Here is a 23611-nt window from a genome sequence, read left to right as displayed (position 1 = left end):
AACCTGTCATCTTATCTTTTGTTTTGCAAAAGAGACTGAAAGAATTTTGTCAATTATCCTCAAGTTGGTTTATCAAATCTAGAACAAAGCTAGAAGTGTCTTGAACAAAAACAAGGTCTTTTGTAATTGTACCATCAACACTGTCAAGGAAGTTAACCTGAACAATAACAATAACAACTCTCAAAAAGGTTTTTCTCTTTATCTATTTCAAATAACAAAAGATATATAAATGTTGTCTTTTCTACTTGATAAAAATGCGATATGGAGTCTTCTAGGTCAGCCAATTTTCCAAATTTTATGCTGATTAAGAATCGTATAAAAACATGGGTCTCAAAATCAATGGAAAGTGCTCTATTAATGTTAAAATGACTGAGTTGCAGGAAACTCTGAATATCTTTAAATGGTGGTCAAAACTTCTTAAAAGTTATTATTAATGTTTTCGATTCAAAAAAATCATTATTTTTCCTTTGAAATATATGAAGATTCTGGTGTCAAGCAATGCTATATTCTTGCCATGTGGAGATGGTCTTAGAGAATAATGCCAATCTCCAAAAATTATTGGCACTTCTTCATCTTGAAGAAGTAAACTTCAGTATGGCACGTTAATACGACAACTTTGTTTAATTTTATTTTCTACTGTTTTTATTCAATTCTCTTACAACTTTTATACAGAAACAAAAAATTCTCGAGAGCGTAATTATGTACAAAAATAGCGTATGACTTGACTAACAACTTACATCAGTTAACTTTAATGACAAGAATTTTATAAACGTAATAATAAAGTTTTATAACGATCAGCTATTATCACATCACCCCAAGAACTAAAGTTCTTAAGTAACATAGTCGTTTAAATATGTCGGCTTTCTCCTTTCTCTGGTTGATCGTCTTATCGCTGGTAATAAATTATCGACGATTTCTCTGCCACCAGCTTCCTCCTCAGCGTCAACAACTGTTTCTTCGGTTTCTTCCTCTCGTGCAGCAAAAATGTCTTAATCTTCAAAATCACTTTCGTTGCTGTCGATCTCTTCACTGATAATAGTTTCTCTTGAAGCGTTTGAAACATTTGAGGCAGGAGCTATTCTCACATCTCGCACATGTCTTGGTACACCATCAATTTCAATATTTGTGTTTGTGAGTATGTCAGTTACAGTACCAATTTTCCAAACTGAAGTGCAATTTGCATCAGCAGGGCGAACGTAAACTTTTTCTCCAATTCTATAAGTTTCCATAACTCGTTGTGATCTTTCCTGAGTTTTAGTGTTTTTCTCCTCTTGAATTGGAAGACGCCAGACGTACATAATTTTCTGAGAAGCAGGTGTAGATTTCTCATTTGTTCCCACCGTTGGTGTTGCATTGTACCAAAATACCGCTAGTAACGGACATATTTGTGCCCTCGCAGCTGTTCGTTTTACTGTGCGGTGGTTACGCTCCACTATTCCATTCCCTGAAGGTCTATATGCACATCTATACTTCTTTTTTACACACCATTTTTCACATATGTTTGAAAATTCCTTGGATTTAAACACCGCTCCATTATCCATCAACAGTTCTTGCGGTGGGCCATGCTCCCTAAATACGGATTCCAATTGACTTACTACACTTTTGGTATCTTCGCACAGCAACTTTCTCCAAACTGCAAACCGACTTGGTCCACAGTAAATCATTGTTAAATATGGCGACCCTTTATAGTGAGTCACGTCACAAGCAATTCTATACCATGTGTCTGGTACATCTAGCACTCCATTTTCCCATTTTACTGGTGCTGGATCAATTGAATTACATTGGCAACAATTGCGAACACATTCTTCAACGTCTTTTCTTAATACGTGCAGAAGTCTTCATTGCACTGTAAACATTGTCCGATTAACGCCAAAATGATGCTTTGAGTGACAATTACGAATTTCTTCAGCAATACTTACCCCAGCTAGTTCTTTAGTATTTCTTTGTAAAAGTTCATTTATCCAAATTTTTGGAACTCTTGTCAACACGTCAGCTTTGTTTTTGGAGGACGGAACCCATTTCAATGTGATGTTTATATTATATTAAGTCTTGCAATAGAGAAAGTCTCCTTTTAATAAGCATTTCTGATAATCCATTTGATCGAACCCCATGACTTTCAGTCAGCATACTTTTTAACCATTCATGAACTGTTACTGAATCAGTGAATACTGACAAATTCTTTATATGCCACTTAGCAGCTAGGTTTATCCCACGCACCACAGCATCTAATTCAGCAATATTAATATGCATGACATCATTTATACTTCGAAGCCAGGCTGCATCCTCAATTATTACGCCATTGTATTCTATAGCAACCCCCATTGCCATGCTGCTTGCATCACACCACAATGTCGCTCCATTTTGAATTCCTTCAGCATTCCATTTTCCTCTCACAGAATCCAATCGGCGCAATATTTCAATCAACCAGATTATCCCAATTAGATTTGGGATTAGATCATCCCAAGCATCATGACTGAGCTTGATCTCCGATTAGATCATCCCAAACATCTCCTTGACTATGTCGTTTTATAAAACTGCAGGCAATTCTGAGCCAACCTCCAACAGGATAGTGACCTAATAAGTGTCCACATATCGAAAAAAGTTTCCGTCGTGTTACTTTTTCAGTTTTGATATCTTGTGACTTTGGAATGGTGTTTCCTCTTTTCCAACAAAGCTCCTTTTTTTCATTTCTAAATAGTTGCAAACCCAACACTCGTGCAGTATCGCATTGCTCTGGCTCTTTGGTTATCAATCCATAACGCGCCAAATGATTTACGACCTTTTCAACTGATATTTTTTCCAAATTAACAATTATATTGTCAATGTAGTGGTCAGTTGCTTCACTAATACCTGCATCTAGATTCAACACGCTGCCTAAGATTGAAGACATTATTTTTGGAGCAGAATTTAACCCAAAACCAAGACGTGTAAGATAGTATTTTTCTTCTTTGTAGATTACCCTCTGATGCTCCCATAAACTCGGATCGATGTGTACTTGCATATAGGCGCATCTAAGATCAAGTGTTGCAAATTTGTCACCAAGAGTTCTCCATTTTCTAACTTTTTCTTTTCGAATTTTTGTGAAGTTAGACATCTAGATAATATATACAATTGTGAAGGATTAACTTTTAAAACCGGTAAAGATAGGCAAAAGGACATCTTGACTTGACTTGAAGATTTATTATATATTTGAACTAAAATTTGGCATTTAAAAAAAAAAAAAATTGGAATATTGTTAAAATTATCGTTATTATACCGATAAATATCGGTATTCTTGTTATTTTTATGTATTCCGATAAACCGATAAAAAAGCCGATAATATCGTTTCAAACGATAAGTTATCGTTTGGTTATCGTTTCAAACGATAGCCAAACCGATATTATCGTTTCATAGGCAAACTCATATCGTTTGATATCGTTATCGTTTCATATCGTTATCGGTTCAAAATAATAACGATACGCAGACCCTTAGTACGTACTTTATGGACGACCCCTAATGGTCTGAGACAAAGCAAGAAAATTTATTAAATTACTAATTTTACACCTCTTAAATGTTTGTCTCAATCTAAATACTCCATTATATATCGTGTGTGTTGGTTAGTTATGGCACTAACGAAACTTAAGCCAAACAAGTTATTATCTAATGGTAGGTAGTATAGTATGTAAAATTATATGTATATATATATATATATATATATATATATATATATATATATATATATATATATATATATATATATATATATATATATATATATATATATGTATGTATGTATGTATGTATGTATATGTATATGTATATGTATGTATGTATGTATGTGTGTATGTATGTATGTATGTATGTATGTATGTATGTATGTATGTATGTATGTATGTATGTATGTATGTATGTATGTATGTATGTATGTATGTATGTATGTATGTATGTATGTATGTATGTATGTGTGTGTATGTATGTATGTGTATGTATGTATGTAATGTATGTATGCATAAAATGCCTATTATGTACATAAATGTATATATCTATTCTATTGAAAATATGTATTTTAAGATTTACGTTGATATCTACTGTAAAGATTTTATGCTTAGTGTATTCCTTATTTCTTGCAGATGTTGAAAATGCCATTCAATTACTGGAAGAGCTTATTGAAAGTAAGTTTTAGGAGTTTAAAAAAAATAAAAATTGGTGAAATTATTTAACAATACTGTTATAAACCAGAAGCATGTTTATTAGGTGAATTAGGTAAAGCTTGTATTACTATTTATTTAGGTTACAGAATTTTATTATTTTGTTAAAATTTATTGTAAGGGCTTATATTTTATAGCTATATTGCATATTTATAATTTTCTATTTTTATTTGTAATATATATTTATAACTTCATATGTATTAGCTTAACTAGAAAATTTTTGTAATCATGCTTTAAACTAAATACAAACAAAGTTTCAGCTTGTAAGCATTTTAAGTAATCCTATGAAAAATAGAGTTTTGGATTAATTAAACAGCAAGTCATCAAATTAGTTATTGTGTAGTATGATTTGTTCGGCAAAATGCATCAATAATGAAGTTTCTTCTTCTATTTACCGATGCTATAAAGATACTAAACTTTTATACTTAATTTCTTATCCCATACACTGTAATGTTCTTAGACTTTCCAATCTTAATGGGCCTTTTTTCCAAGACTTTTTTAGAGTTTATTGCTTTTTCCTGAGCCTGCATGGTGTTACACGGTATCTAAAAGCATGCATTGAAGTTTGGTCAATAAACAAAACAGATGGGCAGACCATTGGCCCATCTGTAAAAAAAGGAGTTTGCAAAATTCAAGTAGCAGGTATCTTCTCCCTGATAAAAGAACAAGTACCAAAAGAGCTAATACTGCTTAGGATATCTATCAGAATTAGCTATGTTAGGTATTTTCTGAAACTTCTCTTTAGAGAATCTTTCAGTATTTTTTGAAAAGTGAAAATCTTAAGTTAAACTAAAGAAATTTTATATCTTCACCCTATCCTGTTATGTTAATAATCAATTCTTGACCATTCTTTTTTTGTATATGAAGTATTTTGTCCAGAATATATTGACTAGCAAAGTTCATATATAAAAAAAGAGAAACTTCTGCTTTGATTTGTTTTTTCTAATAAATCATAATAATTCTAATATATGCTCTAAATATTAGGTATGCTGTTATCTCTTTTTTTACATAGCTATTTGTTTTGCCATATTGCTAGTTGTCAAAATGAAATTAAACTACTAACGTGTAAAAGGGGATTTAAGATGTTAACATCTAACATTTGACAAATGGGAATTTTTTAAAAAACTAAAATAGTATTCTATTGCTTATACCAAATTCATGGTCTCTTAAATGTATCATTGTAACTTTTAAGCTTAAAATTCTTTTTGAAGACAACGGTTGCTTTAACACTAACATAATATTTGTTCCAGGCATTATTCATTTTTTCTTGAATAATGCCTGGAACAAATATTATGTTAGTGTTAAAGCAACCTTTATGAGTTTATAGTGAATTTGAAATTAAATATCCTGTTGTTAAAATAGCTTCTTCAAAGTTTTGAAACCTAAATTATGATTCTACTCAAAATCAAAACTCAATATAACTTGTAAGTACCATCCAATAGAAGGTTAGATATAAGGTTTTGATGGAAAAATTATTGTTCAATCTAAACAATATGAGTGTATGTTACACATATATGGTAAATGTTCAGGTACTGACAAATTAAAAACATTTTTAGATGAAGAATTAAGTGAGATTAATGATGAAGAAGTTCTTCTAATTAATTTATAGCAAAGTTTTGCCCTTTAAAGTTAGGTAGTCAGCCCACTTTCTGGTTCTCCTTCTTATGAACTTTTATCTTTCTTCAATAGGTTTTTTTTTTATTTAGCTTTTAGTGTCTTATTTGACAAATCAAGCAGCTACACCTTTGATCCTTTGTTTGAATTTGAATTCTGATTGTACAAAAATCAAAAAAATAGGTAATGTAACATTATTCCCCTCATCCTTTCTGTGTAGGGCTGGTTGAGATGCCACACAAATAGAACTCTTACTTTGCAAACATCAACGCTGATGTGATATACTAGCAGGATTTTTTCTGTATGAGTTTGCCTTGTGCATTTTTTTATACACTGCATGCAGATTTTCCTGTTATCATCATGAGGCTTAACTTTATTTTGCATTTTGAAATTATTTAGCTTTTGTTGATGTTCAGAATATTTCAATTTCCAAACTTAACAAAATATTTAGGAATATAATAGGAAGTTAACATACTTTTTGAAACTTTTCTTATTAATTTGAAAATTTTGAAATTCTTTATAATTTTAAAAATTGGGAAAAAGAAAAAAGTTTCAAATAGATATTTTTTTATAAAGGAAGAGTTATACATTGTATAGCTTTTTTTTTATTTCTCAGGAAAATTGTCTATGTTATTTTTTATAGTAGTAAGTTGTAAGTTGTATTTAAATGCTGTTTAAATGTACTTTACAACTTAGTAATAGTTCCCAAAAAAAAAACTTTTAAGCTAAACAACTTATTAATAAAGAGAAATATTGTAGCTTTTAATTGGATCAGTTTATAACCTTTTCAGCTTTGTTCATAGGTTGAGTAAAGACCACTAAATTATTTTTACTGCTTATATTTTAAATTATTGTGAACTGATTTAGTCCTGCTAATACTTTATTTCTAATTCTTTTTTATTATAGAGTTGGATCTGCCAGGGCATAAGCTGGAAAATTTGAAATCAGTCTTGGAAAGCAGTTTTTTTCATTCTGTGATAGAAGTATATTTTTAATCTCAGCCATTTTGAATACAGTGTGTGACATTTAAATGGTTTTAAAATAGCTAAAGCTAAATACCAAATAAACTTTGTCCTTAGTTTTCTAGAGTAATGTTAGTCAATAGTTTTAAATTAGTGCATTTCATTTTTTTTAAAAAAGAATTTTACTCATATGGCATTGGTTTGATATTTAAATATCTTATTTTCTAAATAATTTTTGTTTTTCACTTTTATGAAATGTTTTATATTTAAGGTAAAGATAAAAAAAAATTTTACTAAAATTAAAAATTTTTTAGATAAATTTCTGCGCATAATCCAGTAAATTCATAGATATATAAAATACTGGATCCGTCATAGACAGAAATAATTGAAGCCAAGAAAAGTTTACCATGATGACTTAGAGTGAGGCAATAAAATGTTGTTTAAATAGCGTATAATTTTGTTAAAATGTTATGCTTTGAATTAAACTCAATATCTTCTATATGGATGTATGATGTAAAATTTATATGGAGTTTTTAGAATACTAACAATGAATACAAAATTATACATCTACATTTATGTATAATATATTTATCTATATTATACATATATGTTTATGTACTGTATATTTCAAGATTTGGTATTAGTTTTAAAATGGTTAAGTGGTAATGGACAACCAGGCTTTACTCATGAAGCATTCCAAATTTTAAAGTTAAAAAATAATGAATCCAAAAGAAAAAAAATATGCAGTTTGATGAGGGACGAAATGTCATTTTGAAAGCAAATTGATAAGGATGGGGGTAAATCATATAGTTTTATTGATTATGGAGCAGGATTTAATGATGATAGGGTTAGTGTTGCTAAGGAAGCTTTTGTTTTACTGTTAGTTGCTTTTAATGGACATTGGAAGATCCCAATAGCATCTTTTTTTTAACAGATGGACTTAATTCAAAAGAGAAAGCAAATATTCTTTCTGAATGTCTCATTAAAGTTCACGAAACTGGAGTTCAAGTTATTTCTTTAACTTTTGATGGTACAGCTGCAAATTCATCTATGATGAAGATTCTTGGTGCTGACTTTAGTGATATAAGGAATCTGAAACCATACTTTCAACATCCATTAAGTGTAGAACCAGTATATTTAATTCTTGATGCCTGCCATATGTTAAAATTGGTTAGAAATTGCTTTGGTGAACAGCAATTGCTAAAAGACAGTAACAATGATATTAGTTATGCATTTATTGAACAGTTGTATGAGCTTCAGTCAAAAGAAGGAATTCGTGGTGCTAATAAACTGTAAAAACACCATATAGAAGCAACAAAAGATGAAAGTGAAGTTGGCATAACAAACCTTAAGTCAAAGTGTTGCAGATGCTCTTGATTTTTGTGAAAATAAATTAAAATTAAAAGAATTTCAAGGTTGTGGGCCAACCATCAACTTTATTCATTTTGTAGACAAAAGCTTTGATTTACTAAGCAGTCTGAATTTTATTGGTAAAAAATATAAATCTCTTCAAGGAATTTGGAAGACTATGCAAATTTTGTCAATTTCGTATGTCAGTACTTGTCTAGTTTGACAGACACTGCTGGTAAATTAATTTGTAAAACAAATCGCAACACTGGTTTTATTAGATTTATGTTTAGCCTTCAATCAGTTATTCAACTTAGCAGATACTTGATTTTATCCTCAGAGAGTCAGTTCAAATTCTTGTCGACATACAAACTGAGTCAAGACCACATTGAAATGTTCTTCAGTGCTGTTAGAAGTCAAGATGGTTTTAACAATAATCCATCTGCAAAATAATTTATGACAACATACTGGTGTTTGCTAGTACTTCACTGGTTAAAAAACATGGGAATTGTTTAGCCCATGATGCAACACAAATACTTTCTGTAACGGGAGGAATTGTGAATCATCAGGAATGTAAATTCAATGACGATGATCCAATTGTTCTTATAGCTAATGTTGATATTACACAAGTAGATATTATGGAACCACCACAGTTGTCTGAATATTCTAAAGAAGTGGTGAAATATATAAGTGGATTTGTTATTAAAAAGCTAAAAAGATCTATTAAATGTAAGGCCTGTACTGCCTCTCTAACTGATGATAATTCAGAATGTTTACTTGTTGAACAGAAAAGTAGGGGTGGTCTTGTTCTTCCATCAAAATATCTCATTGTAATTTGTACTATTGTTGAAAAATTTTAAAGAAAGCATTCCAGACACATCAAAAATCAAAGATCCATATCTAAAATTAAATATCTATTGTCAACTAATTTCAAAAGTAATTTTTCAAGGTCTGATAAATCACATCTAGGAACTTTTATTTGAAGATAATCATTTGGTTAAATGGTCAATATGATTATTGAAGCTTATTTAGATGTGTGGTTATACCATCTGTTATCCTGTGTGTGACAGAGAGCCTATGATAAAAATAAACAAGTTTATGCAATATAACACAAACAAAAGTTTATATTTCTTTTTCATCGAAAATACCACCCTTTGTTTTCCTTACTGCACAAACAAGTTTTGGCATACGTTTGATTAAATTATCCAAATAAATTAGAGAAATATTTTTCCACAAATGCAAAATTGACCACAAATGAGTTGTTGATGTAGGACAATCTTTTCTTACCTTACAATCCAGTTGTTCCCATAGTAACTCAATTGGGTTGAGACCAGGGAATTGTGGGGGCCATGTCATAAATTTGAGTTCTCCGCGAGCTTTTTTTGCAAATAGTTTGCACAGTATTTAGATGTGTGTTTTGGGCCAACAATTTTCAAGCAACATTCTACAGTTCTTTCCAAAATAGTTTATGAACAGCATTGAAGTTAGATGTTATTTCTTGCGCTGTTAATCATCTATTTCGTTTACATGAGAGTATAATTGACATTTCTTCAGCCTTTGATGTTTTGCATGGATGTCCAGTTCTTTTCCTATCTTTATTTGTACCAGTACATTTAAACCGACAAATAGTATCACTCACTGTTGATTGCGGTATTTTCGACAGTTTTTAAATATATCTAGTAGAACGACCATCATTTGCCAGATCAACAATTGAAAAACGCTTTTCTATTGATAAGTTATATTTTTTTGATATTTTATATTATTTTCTATGTGTTGTTCAAGTGTCAAACATTATAAAAAAGTATATTTAGTGGCCCAAAAAAGGCCTCCAAAAAAAAAGTGTGCCAACTTAGACGGGGTAAGTTGCCTACACCAACAGGGTAAGTTGGCATCCCATATTAAAATGAAAAATTTAGAAACATTAGGCATTGTTATCAAGTGTTTAGCAACATTAGGCATTGTTATCAAATCTTTTTCATGAATGATAATTTCATGATGATAATTTTCATTCAACAAAATTTTTTGTCTTAAGTTTTTTTGCCCTTAAGCCAATATAAATTTAGAACAAAAGAGAAAATGTCAATTAACTTCATTATTGTGTATTAAGAATAGTAACAATTATACTACTAATCGTCATCATTACAGTTGTCACAAATGTAAGATAAAGTGTTTCCAGTTATGCAGGACTCATGAGCCCAAAGATGAGATTTAATGCACTGAACCCAGATTTCCTCAGGCTTACTTTTAGAAAATGTTCCAACACAAACCAAACAAAAACACTCCTCATCATCAAAGTTATTTTCATGATTCCGACTTTTTTCCATTAGGTATATGCTTCTTTTACTAGTTGGCTTTTTACTCATCTCAATCTTAAACTTAATAAACTTTTTTTTTTTCTGTTTCTCTTCCATATCTAACTTTTTCTTATTAGTGATTCTTTTTCTTTTAAAATACTCATATTTGGTGAATCTGTTAACATTGATGTGCTTCTTTTTTTCTTGCACTTTTTATTTAAAATTCTTTTTCTTGCTTTAGCTTTTTTGAATGGTCTAAAATCTTTAGGAGTTAGAATTGCAGTTGCCTCATTATTATTGTCTGAAGATAAGAAATGACAATATGGTTCTAAATCTTTTGAGCAATTAACTTCTGGCCTGTCATTTTCTGATATTGTTAAGTCAAAATGAGTAGCATTACTTACACTTGACACAAAACTTTCTATAGCAGGGCCTGGTTCTGGATTTGGTCTATCGGTAGTATATGTAGGCATAAAATCATCTTCACTGAAAATGTTAACGTTTAGTAGAAATTCCTGTTTTTTTAAACCCAGCTGTGATATTTTTTGGGGTACATGCAAGTGGAAAGGAATTACTCACAATGCTAGGTATAATGTAAATTGTATTTGTTGAACCAAAGTGCATAGTCATCCATGTATTGCAAGCTGTGTTTGTGTACTTTTTAAAAGGACCAAATACACTGAGATCTAGGGGCTGCAGTTTGTGGCTGCAATGAGGTGTAAATGAACAAACTGATATACCATTTTCTTTGAAGTAGTATAAAGCTTATATTGAGAGGTAGGAGTCATGATTATCTAATAGTAACAAAACAGGTCTTTCTTTTGAGCTTCTTGTATATTTGACAAAATGATGAGAAAACTTTAAAAACTGAACTTTAGCCATCCAACCAGAAGGGTTTGCTGGGCCTGCAATTCCATTGGGAGCACCATTTAAAAAATGCTCTCTAAACTTCACTCATGGAAATATAAAAAGAGGTGGAATAGAATTCCCACTGGCTGAGACAGCAACTGCAACAAATACCCCATGAAAATTAATTCTTCTCCTTGTAAAAAGTCTAAAGATTGGGCAAGAGGACTCATTACTTCACAGTATTCATGAATTAATTGAATTTCTTGATTTGTGAATCTTTGTATTTCACAGAAATCCATTATATTGTTCATTTTGTTATGCCAATTAGAGTCTGATAAGATATTTTTGATTTGTAATAAACTATCATTGGTACAGTTCCTTCTTGTTTTGTTTGGCGTTATTAAATAAACTTCTAATGTATTGTGAATTTTTTCAGCAACTCTATTTGATATATTTTGTTTACTCCATAATGATGAACACTTGCCCATTGCTTTCCTATAAATTTTCTTAAAATTAGTTTCTGAAGTCTGTACCATTTTCTCAACATCATTTTTTGCTATTAAGTCTAGTGCATGACTAGCACATCTAAAATATTGTAGTAACTGAACAAATAAGTCATTCTCTTCTTGTTCATGACTACTTTTGTCCAAAATTTCATACAAATTTACATTCTCATCACATAAATTGTTATTGTCATTATCTTCATCATCATCATCATCATCATCATCATCATCATCATCATCATCATCATCATCATCATCATCATCATCATCATCATCATCATCATCATCATCATCATCATCATCATCATCATCATCATCATCATCATCATCATCATCATCATCGCTATCTTCCTCATTCTCTGAATTTTTTGAAATTGGATATGATTTAAAAGCTTTTACAAAATTCAAACCACTGTCTGTTGTTTTAGCAACTATCTTTTTTTGTATTTTATAGTTTGTATGAATCTTATACAACACTGTAGCCAAAACAGTATATGTTTGACTTCCTTTTATACAACTTCATGCTAAAGATTCTGAATGACACTGAAGAGTCTTTTGATCTATCCAAGCAAGTCACCCCAATATAACCTCTTTTACCTTTACTCCAACAGTCAGCTGTGGTTGCAACATACATAAAATCTCCAAGTGTTGAAGTAATATCTTCAATCATTGATAAATACAGATTACTAATACGTTGTTTTAAAGTTTTACTACAAATAATCTTCAGGTCTTTAGGAAGGCCTAACTTCACCAAATTCACAAATGATGGTTTATCAACTATAGTTAAAGGTTGTGTTTCACTTACATACTTTCCATACTTCTCCAAAGTAGATTGCATCACTCTTTTTTTATTAAATATGCTGTTACTTTTTATCAATTTTATATGCAATATAAAATAGATAAAAAGTAACAGGATATTTAATACGAACTTACCATTAACTTCAGTATTATTACATGCGCCATAGCTAACATTTTCAATAACTGGAATATCACTGTCAATATTAATAATCGAATTCATTTTGCCGACTAAAACTGTGTGAAATAAAATTGTATTAAAAAGACCTTTCATTTAATGTTTTTATTTAATTGATTTTATGCAGTTTTATTTCGGATTTAGTTAGCCACATGTACTAATTTTTAAACTATCTGATTAATTCAAAAATAAGTACGTGTGACCAACTGAATCCGAACTAGGATTGGATATTATCCAAATACATATCATTTTGTTTTTGAACTTTAAAAACAACTATAGCAAAAAGCAAAATTATAAATATTTGAGAAACTATTACTTTTTGTTCATGTTCCTTCAAAAAAAAAAAAATTCGTTATCTTTTCTTGTTCCGTTATTTTAAAAGGAACCAATTCCAAGCTTCATTCCTCAAAAAAAGAACTAGTTCCAGGAACTCGCTACTTTTGGAACGCATTCTTCCAAACACTGACAATAGTTCAGCTTCAATTTTTTATAAGGCCAGATACAGCTATGGCGTATCCAGTATTTTACATATCTATGAGTAAATTAGTCAAAAAGAAAATTCTGATACATTTCTTTAAAGTACTATACACATTTTAAAAATGTCAGAGAAACAATGTCAGAATTAAAAGATTAGTACTTTTTATGCACTCTATGCCTCAATGAAGCAGTCTGAATTAAATTATGAAATATAGTAACAAAGTATTTTATGATTATTATCACTATGATAAGTAAGAGCTAAAAGTATTCTGCATGGTATTTTGTATTTTATCTTGCGGAAGAGATGTTCAAATCTTATGATTTTAGTCTACAAATCAATTTATCTTTGTTGCATTACAATAGCTATTTACAGTCTTGGTTTTGTAAATTTTTTTTTGTTATTAAATTTATACTGTTAATAGTAAAGTATTGTTTGACCTTTTTACAGGTTTATGAGCATGTACATCAAACAGTTGATTTCAACACTAATGAGGAAGTTCAAGCTAGTGCTACTGCAAAGGTTTTTCTTTAAAACTTAGCCAACAAACTTTTTCATTTTTCTTTTATCTTTTTGACGACTTTCAAAACTTTAGAGTTTTCTTGAAAATTTTTATGGATTTGTGATGACTATGATATAGACAATAAAAAGTGCTGTGTTAAACATGGTTGGAAGCAAAAATAAAAATAGATATCTAGCAAGATTTTCTAAAATGGTCAATTATTTGTTAAAGTATTGTTGGTACTGATTTACCTTAGATGATTGTATTATAGATCAATTATCACACAAAAATAAAAAAATTTTTGTTAATATAAATGTCATTTTAAGATTTGATAAAGGGTATTTCTAAACTATTGCTCATTTGAAACTCAGGTTAATTTTTTCTTTTAAATAATGAATAATACATTCAAAAGTATACTTTTATTAGTTTTAATTAAGTTAAGAGTTTGTTATATTTTTACTTAACACAAATCTTTATAAAAAGAATTTAAAATAAATTAAATTATTTCATGTGAAAAAGTGCTAATCTACTTGCCAATGAATATTTTCTTTTTGGATTTATTTTTTGTTTAAGGCAACTGTTGCAGCATTTGCTGCAAGTGAAGGATATTCATATCCAAGAATTGTAGAACTTCCAAAAACAGAAGAAGGCTTAGGTTTTAATGTTATGGGTGGGCGGGAGCAGAATTCACCAATTTATATATCTAGAATAATTCCTGGTGGTGTTGCTGACAGGTAAACTGTTAATAATAAATTATTTTTCTATATATTCTAAATCTAATAAAAATAAAAGATTTATATAACTAAAATGAATGTTAACTCTTAGTAAACGTATGATAGATATTTTACCTTTTTGTGTTAACTAATTGTGTATTGTTAAATATGTAACAAATAAAGCTTAATCTAAGTTAATGAAAAAATGAAATAGTCTCTTTCATTAAAAATTTCATTTTAAAGTTCTGGTTTAGTGCATCTGTAAATTGTTATACAATTTTTATGAGCTATAATTTCTTCTAGTGATATGATATTTAGAGGTAGGTGATTTATACCTAGTCTTGTTATCATGATTAGGCTTCTGGAGATATAGACAGAAATAGTATACTTAATCAGCATAATAACATTTTATGCAAATGAAATCTTGAACTTTTTTTAGAACTTTTTTTAGAACTTTTTTTAGTATTTAACTTTTTTAAGAGCTTGTAAACATGCCAACTTTTTTCTCTCTTTGGTCAGTAAATGTTATTTTTTATTTCCTTTCATCTAGAAAACTAAAAAAATTATGATTAAAAAAATTACGATTGTTCTCTTTAAACTTAGATTTTCTTAAACTGGTCTGTGATGTTTTGAAACTAACCTATTATCTCCTACAATCTATATAGATTCCACACTAATTTGGTTAAAGAAAATTTAAAAAATCTTTCTAGATGACTCCAGAACCTTTGAAACATAAATAAATGTTGTAAATGTTCCACAAACGTCTAGAACATACTGGTGGCATAAATACAAGGATTGTATGCTTAAAAAATCAGTTATAAATATATATATATATATATATATATATATATATATATATATATATATATATATATATATATATATATATATATATATATGTATATGTATATATATATTAGGGTTGTTTTTACCCCAGCCCATTGCGTAATGTTGCAGTAGTTGGAGGTAGTTGAAATGAGATACCTCAAAAAATTTCAGCGATTTTCGATGAAAAATGGTTTGCGGATTTGATTTTAAAGATTATTGCGACTGTATGAAAAACGCTATAAAAAGCGCGATAAGTAGAAATTAAAATTTTTAATTGTGAGAATATGTTAAAAAGTTTTCTAAACACCTTTTTTATAATTTATGGTTCTAAATTTATAAAAAGTTGTTTATCTAATTTAATAACTTTTTGAATTTATTCAAAAATATCATCATATGAATGGGAATTATATATTTATGAAATAAATGCTTGACGCATCTTTCTGCTAAGCAATTTTGTCATGATGCAGCTGTGTCGATTCTCAAACCCATAATGGGATGCTTCCGATATTAGTTTAGCAGTTGGCTCGACACTCAGGGAGTGAGATGGGAAGTCCGGATTATCTGGCTTAACAGAATTGTCTATGAAGTATTGAATTTCTTGAATTGTAAAATGTTGCGTAGCAGGAGGCTCTGTAACGTCTGAAGCAGTGAGGTCAACTCATACCAGTAATTGGCATTAAAATTTATTACAGGAATTTATTTCAATTCATTTTGAAAACTGGTCAAGTTCATTTAGTTACTAAGTCAATTAAATAATTTAAAAAGATAATTTTCTCTAAGAGTCTTTGATTGAAAACCATGGTTTCTGATCTTGTTGTCATCATCTTTAATCATTGCATAGAGAATGTTTTAAGGTCTTAGGCAGAATGTGTTATTTTTAATGTTCTGCTTCACAATATGTATCACATCATTAAACGGGAGAATATTTAGTTGAACGATAGAGGAAAAAAGAAGACAAGGAGAGCCGTGCAGCTTGAATGATGTCCTTATTTCAAACCATGCTGGAGCATAAACTTGAACAATAAAGTAGACTAGTTTTTTTAAAGACTGGTTTGGTTGATTGTCTCTTGTATATAAACAGAGAATGCGAATAGCTAGAGTTAACCACCTTGCATGGTTAAATGGACCAATTTTATAAGCAGCCCATTTATCAGCAACTTTACCAGACCCTACTCCTTTGCAATACTCAAATAAAAGTCTTTGTCACTACTAAGGTCTTTCAGTACTTCTTTTGGAATATACCTATCAACTATAGCATTTGTGACAGATTCAAACAAAACTTGATGTGAATCCTGAATATTTTCTGCACATCTTTTGCCAAGAAGGCCGCTAAAGCTTTCTGGTGCAGTTGTTACACCATCTAGTTTTTAAAAAAGAGCTCTTAAAGGAAGTTTGTTTTAATGTATCGCGCACCCAATGAGGAGCAGTTTTCGTTTTAACTCTTCAAGTTTTACCATTAAACCACTTAATGGGCCAGTATTGGTAGCAGTATTATCAAGAAGAACTGCCTGAATATTTTCAACACTGTTAAATTCTTGTAAAACACTGAATTTCTCTTTTGCAAGTACTAAACCAGTTGCGCCAATTATAGGAATTGTTCTATGAGTCAAATAGGTTCCAGAAAAAAAAACGTAGAGTTTAATGTTAATTTTTTATTTTATTAGAGGAAGCTGCTGTAATCGCATGCAAAGAGGTTCATTCTGCTTCTAGAGATTGTTGTTTGACAGCTACCCTAGCCAATGGTCTTGAAATGGTTGGCGGTTTTGGGACAACCCCTTTAATTCACATGATGGTGATACATCTTGCATTTTTTGTGCACAGAAATAAGTTTATCGGAGCAGGATCTGAAAAAGGAATAGAAAGTTTTCACAGTAAATTATCGAACGAAATGACTTGGCATAAGTTGTCCGGAGAAAATCAGTTGAAGAATGCCCTAAAATGGATGTAAATTGATGTTTTGTTATTGGATTCCGGTCTAATTTTGTAATATTTTTGACAATCGATTTCGATGTTTCTTATTTCTTAATGATGTAGTTGATAAACTTGTTGTTTAAATTACAGTGGCATCTCTGTTTTGAAACGTACAAAAAATTCAGATATACCGCTTTGTAGAGTGTTCACTCCTCTTCAACTTAGTAATACATTGCTTTATATATATTTTTGATATAATCCAGAAAATATATATAAAGCAATGTATTACTAAGTCGAAGAGGAGTGAACACTCTACAAAGCGGTATATAAAAGTCTTTTTTGGCCTTTCTAAGCCATTTTATAAGTTACAATTTCATAACGTGATAACTTTTTTTTGGACGATCCAAACTTTTTGAAACTTTCACATTTTCTTAGCTGGATAGTGCCTAAAAGATTGTGGGAATCTTTTTTTCATTTTTACGAAATTTTTTTTTTACACTACGGCGGACTCGTTGTGTGATGTTCAGGTTCAATATATTTTTTGAGGAATTCCCCTTCAGGTGAGTTTATTATGCAAGAAGTTTGAGTGGTATGATCAAGTTTGCTATCCACACCAAGGCAAATTAACTAATTTTTTTTCTAGATCTTTACCTTCACTAACTATCTTTATTTGTGCTTTAGCCCTCTCTAATTTGCACTTGTCAATCAAAATTTGTGCTTTAGCCCTCTCTAATTTGCACTTGTCAATCAAAATGTAATTGATATCAACATCTTTTCTCAAATATATTTAATGCCATTTAGTAAAGCATTTGCAAGAGCTGCACCTAAGTTTGACGAACACTCATTTCTGACAAATTCCATAGCAAACCTGGGAAGTTTAGTTAAGTTGCAGTCTCCAGGAAATTTCTTTATTGGTTGCCATTCAGCTTCTTCTTGAAGGAAATTTCAGCATACAAAATTTGCATGTACTTAAAATATATCAATAAAGTTACAATAAGTTTACCTCAGTTTCAGTTGAACAACTAGCTTCTTCAGATGACATTGTTGTATGAGAGATTCTGCTTTATCAACTTCCCTTTGAGATAGTTGTTGTTGCTCATTATCAATCCTCTTGTTTCTTTTGAAAGCTACTTTATCAACTGAAGAAAGTTGATAAGCTCCTTTTGGACCAATTTTCTGCCTCTGATCTTAAAGATAAACTCTATCTTCAAGAGGTACTTTTATGTTTTGAGGGCAACTTCATATAATATGTTCTTCTGAGCAATTTGCTTTGTTGCATGATACTTTTCTATCACTGCAAGGTAGCACATCCAATGAGCAAGAACAAGCAGAAATATCGAAAAGCTTATCCAAATTTGCATCAAGATTTCATTTGGTACTTGCTCTACCATGCTTGCAATTAATGTTTTTCACTAGAATGAGAAGATCCTTTACCTTTCTAGCAATAGATTTGTTAATTATTAGAGGTAGATTAGGATTCACTGCAGCCCAAATTGATTTTAAATTATCTTTAATTTGCTCAGTAACTTCTATGATATCTGCAGTTGGCTTTACATGAATAAGATAGTAGTAGTATTGAATAACCTGTCTGTAAGTACTTGGCTCTGTCATTAATAATTCACATGGACCACCACCATACTTTTTTCCACTTGTTTTTCGTGTAATAGGTGTAACTATAATTGTTGGCATTTTTTTATTGTTGATAATATTTGTAATTCTTGTTGAAGTTTTTGTTTACTATTTTAAATTAATTTTTTTATACATTAAACAATTGCCAGATGCGATAAATTGGATTGGCTGCTGTAACTTAACAAACATTTTTATTGGTTGCATTATATATTCAAAATGAGATATTTTGAAATGAGATACTTGTTTGGAATTTAAAATTTCAAAGATTGAAATTCCAAATATTTTAGAAACTTACAAATTTAGGGCATAATTGAAAACTTTAAATACAAATCTGCAAGCCATTTTTAATGCAGTATTCCTGAAATTTGGTGGAGTTGTTGTTATAACCTAGTTACAGTAACTGCAACATTACTTAATTTGATATTCAAAAAAAATGGTAAAATCGACCTTCCCTAATATATATACAGGGTGTATACTTAATTTCTGACCCCCTATATCTCGGTTTAAGAATACGGTATTTCAACACATACCATTTTATTACTGTCATATCAATTTAATTAGACAAAGAATATATGTTAATAGTCAGTAATCAGTATTTTGTCCATTTCTTTCTATGCATTGGGTAATTCTCCTTGGCAGGCTTTCTACTAGGCGAAAACACTCTTCTTGCGTAATGGCAGCCCACTCCTGTTCAACACGTCTGATCAACTGTTCACGATTACGAGGTCGAGGATTGTGTAAAACACTGTCCTGGAGTCTTGACCAAATATGTTCGATGACATTTAAGTCGGGCGAGTTGCCAGGCCAGTCGGTCCACACTGCTGGAAAGTCTCTTTTGATCACATTCATTGTTGCTCTTGCCGTGTGGCAAGTTGCTCCATCTTGCATCAGAATAACTTTATTTCTCACAGGAAAGATGGTCTTATCATCAGCTGCACGTTTGTACACAGGTAGAATAATATCACGGTAATATTTTCCATCAACAGTTTTATTTTGCTCAACAACAACCAGATCAGTTTTGCCATATCAAGAAATGCCGCCGGCTATCATAATCTTGAGACCGAATTTCGGACGTCGAACCTAAGGTATTGACTTTGGTGTTGCTGTACGTACTCTTTGATTTTGACGATTTGGAGCCGGATATAATTCAATTGGACTCTCATCAGTCCACAATACGTGAGCTCGTTTCACTTTACCATCCGGTGAGTCATCTGCGAATCCCTCTTCTTGCAAACGAGTACAAAAATTTACGCGATCAGTGATGTTTTTCTGCAACAACATGGGTTTCACTTTCTGTGTATAGGCATGCTTTCCCCATGTGGTCTTGCTCAAATATTTACTGATAGCACTGTGTGAAATTGTTTTTCCTCTTTCTTTGTAACTGTCTGAAAAATTCAGTTTCTTAGCTACAGTTCTTGTTCCAACTCCGACTTTGTCTTTGACCCACTTTCTGACCTTGTCCTTGGTTCTTGGTGAAAACTTTGTTGGCTTTCCAGGTCGCTGAGCATCTGTGACGTCACCCTCTTGTTTTCTTGCCCACTTCCTTACAGTATTTCGAGAAACTTTACACGGTCTAGTGATTTCTTTAATGCTTAATCCTTGACTACATAAAACTTGAATTCGGTGACGAAGTAACTGTTTATCAGAACTCATTTTCAGAGTAAATTGCTAAAAAACACATGTTATATAATACATGTTAGTAACATATACATATAATACATATAAATACACACAGAGTAATTAATGTAAATCATAAACAAACACCAAGTATCACTGATATAAATAAGGCAAATAAAAATAATGCTGATTATTTCTTGTAGCCAAAATGCTAAACATTAAAAAAGTGTAAACTTAATTTCTAACCCCGGTTTCGAAGAGTAGCAATACGTCATAAACAGTGAAGAAAAAATGTGTTATTAATTGGCAAACTAAGATCACATATTAAGGAGTAATAAGGACAATTTACTTAAAAATCGTGCTAAAACTATAGTCATAATGCCAAAGGCCGTGGAAGACAAGGAGAATGAAAATATCATTTTTATGTATGTTGACAAAATGGCTCCCATAAACATTTTCTGAGGTCATATCCTATCTGAAGTGAGCGTTTTAAGTGCAGAAAGTATAGTTACACCAAAATACATACTAAAGTATTTTTCGGGCTAAAGTAGCATTTAAGAGAGCAACTCAAAATCTTGTGTTTGTAACATGTGGGGGGTCAGAAATTAAGTATACACCCTGTATATATATATATATATATATATATATATATATATATATATATATATATATATATATATATATATATATATATATATATATATAATTTCATATAGAAACACTTTGACTGTATTTAGTCAAATAATAAAATGTTTGATGGACTACTAAATAAAAATTGTATCAGGGGTTGATTGCAGTGTTCCAGATAGTAGTTTTCTAAGTATATATGTGTTTCATATGAGTGATCCAAATCATGAGAAAATAGAGAAACTTTAGAAATTCTGAAAAAAATTTTTTTTTTCAAGACATTCAAACATCTACAAGGTTTCTTGGCAGCACTCTTCAGAATAAAAAATGTTTTCTTATTTCAAATAAGTTTCTGCAACCAAAAACAAAATTTTAGTCAAAAAATAATCTTTCTTCTCTAAATTGATTTGATGTTCTTACTTTTCAATTACATTAAAAAAGATAGGTATCTTATTTTAATTTTTTTCCTAAAGAGGAATGCTATTGTAGTCATTCTGCTGACCAACTATTGGGCACACTCTAGATGTGTCCAGATGATAGACCTGACCCAGTGATGATTCATTTGGATAAAATCCTAATGTGCTGCTTTAGCTGCTTGTTCACTGAACAGCCATGAAGGCATATTTTTGTGGCAAATAAAGTCCTTCAGGTGAAGAAAGACATTATAGATCTTAGGAATCTCACTTCAATTTGGCATTACAAAATATGATGTTTTGAACTGATCAGTATTCTTCAAGGCTTCATCTTCAAGGTTTGTGACAAAATATGAATTCATCACTTACTTGAACTTTTCAGGGTTTCAATGACCCCAAAAACTTGGAATGCTAAACTTCTCTCAGCTAATTGTTGAAGAGCATCCATATTGTTAACTAGTTTTCAACAGTCATTACCCTTTAAATGTCTGCTATGGTAAGAACTCTAATATTTAAAGATGCTAGTGATCCAGTTATCTAAGTTGTCTGATTGAACAAAAGTATAGCAAAAATATGATAAACTCAAAAAGTTTAATCAATACTTGAAATCTGTAAAATACTACAAATGTTCCACAGATATCTAGAAAAATCTGCATGAACTAGTTTTACTAATCCAAATAATCTAATTATTTCTTGCCTGTTCAAGAATTATTCTGTTGTATAATAATCCGTTCAATAAATAATCCGTTGACGGACACTTGCGTCTATAGCCTTCAAAGCTAAGTTCACTATGTGCCACAACTTAATTAAAGGTGCTAAATTAATCAAAATTAAGTTTATTTAAGCAGAAAAAGTAAAACTATACTTCTAATATTCTAAAAGTTACAAAAACATATAAGGTTAGTTTTCAAACTTCACTTGTTCCTACTGTCTGTCAATGTGCTAATATTTTAAAAACTACAAAAACATTTAGTGTTAATTTTTGAACTTCGCTTGTTCCTACTGTCCATCAATGTGTTAAAATTGTTATTAAATGTAAGTTATGGATTGATATGAAATTTTTGGTAATATATATCAGATCTTTTTCTATTTCTACTGTACAGTATTCCATTAAGACATTCTATTTATTAATAAATCCTCTCACTGAAAACTGTCCTGATATTCAATCTTACTCTTAAATTGTTAATACTTATTTTCAAGTATCATTAATTCCTAAATCTTTTTTGTGTGCAATAGATTGCTTCTGCTATAAAATGGGGAACCTGGTCTATAAAACTGCAACTAGTTAATTGTTCTTATCAAGTATTACAGAAACATTACATTTTTTGCTCATATTGAAGTAATTTTTTATATAATTTCCTGTAATTTGATTGAGTATGAATAAAGTTGAACATTTAGTTAATTTTAAAATCAATTTTATAATCAGATAAATATTTGTATTCTATATATAAAATTAATACCTGGCACTTCTTCGGAAACACTTAAACAATTTTTTTAATTTCTGAAGAAACTTTATATGTCAGCTTTTTCATTAAGCTTATTTTGTATTACAGAATTAATTCAATTAAAAAGTTGACATAGAAGTATTACTTTTATTGCAAGAATAACATTTAAGCTTATTCTACTGGATACATTACGTTTTATCAAGTCTGTATGTAATTCTTCTAATATGGAAGTTAACATTTGAGATTCCTACCCTTTTTATAAGAGTAGAACTTTAAAACTAAATTTATATGAATTTTTTGCTATTAATTTGTTCCTTAAATATTAGATTTTTTCCATTTTTCCCCTTAATTATTAAGTTACTGTTAATCTTTGCTTCAATACATACACTATCATCCAAAATTATTCAAATAACAAAGAAATTTAAAAAAAAGAAGCTTAAATTTTTCATTTTATTTCTTTTATTTTATTTTGTAATGTTAGTAAATCATGGTGATATAAATGTGGATAGATGATATATGTAAAAAAATGCAGAAAAAAAAATCATAAATTTAAAAATATGTGCATTCATACTATCTCAAGTGGGTGTTTAAATAAACCATGATATTTTCTGTGGTTTTCAAAACTAATTTTCATGTTAGGGTTATAGATGCTAACAAACATAAATATTTAACTATTCCTTTGTATTACATTTCCAGTGTTGGAAAGTATTTAAAATACTAGT

At 30.2% G+C, this 23611-nt stretch overlaps 2 protein-coding genes and 3 pseudogenes across 5 annotated transcripts in view; 1 reads left to right on the top strand and 4 right to left on the bottom strand.

The window, feature by feature from the left end:
* The first annotated feature begins 3462 nt into the window (after nt 1-3462).
* Nucleotides 3463-23611, top strand: part of LOC149882960 (protein lin-7 homolog C-like) — a 33434-nt gene continuing 13285 nt past the window's right edge. For all 4 annotated transcript variants that reach the window (XR_016456382.1, XR_016456381.1, XM_090100357.1 and 1 more), the window contains exons 1-5: nt 3463-3645; nt 4110-4151; nt 6708-6784; nt 13655-13726; nt 14280-14440. Coding sequence is in view for 2 of the 4 variants with exons in the window: in XM_090100357.1 (XP_089956483.1) it covers nt 3603-3645; nt 4110-4151; nt 6708-6784; nt 13655-13726; nt 14280-14440 (395 nt within the window). In the remaining 2 variants the exon portion in view is untranslated. The remainder of the gene's footprint in view (nt 3646-4109; nt 4152-6707; nt 6785-13654; nt 13727-14279; nt 14441-23611) is intronic.
* LOC149882966 (uncharacterized) lies at nt 10237-11301 on the bottom strand (annotated as a pseudogene).
* Nucleotides 11355-12774, bottom strand: LOC149882965 (uncharacterized; annotated as a pseudogene).
* LOC149882964 (uncharacterized) lies at nt 16417-18847 on the bottom strand (annotated as a pseudogene).
* Nucleotides 18828-21007, bottom strand: LOC149882963 (uncharacterized). The gene has a single exon (XM_090099346.1). The coding sequence runs from the start codon at nt 20438-20440 to the stop codon at nt 19868-19870; it is 573 nt and encodes a 190-aa protein (XP_089955472.1). The 5' UTR covers nt 20441-21007; the 3' UTR covers nt 18828-19867.

The sequence above is a fragment of the Hydra viridissima genome, unplaced genomic scaffold (assembly GCF_058129835.1).
Source record: "Hydra viridissima isolate aposymbiotic clone 2 unplaced genomic scaffold, HvirCarnegie_v1 scaffold_10, whole genome shotgun sequence".
Taxonomy (NCBI): Eukaryota; Metazoa; Cnidaria; class Hydrozoa; order Anthoathecata; family Hydridae; genus Hydra; species Hydra viridissima.
The sequence above is the reverse complement of the archived record's forward strand: the minus strand, read 5'-3'. Positions and strand labels throughout refer to the sequence as shown.

What these genes read in the sequence shown, in the direction of transcription:
- LOC149882963 (XM_090099346.1), bottom strand. Translation starts at nt 20,440, where the DNA reads ATGAGTTCTGATAAACAGTTACTTCGTCACCGAATTCAAGTTTTATGT.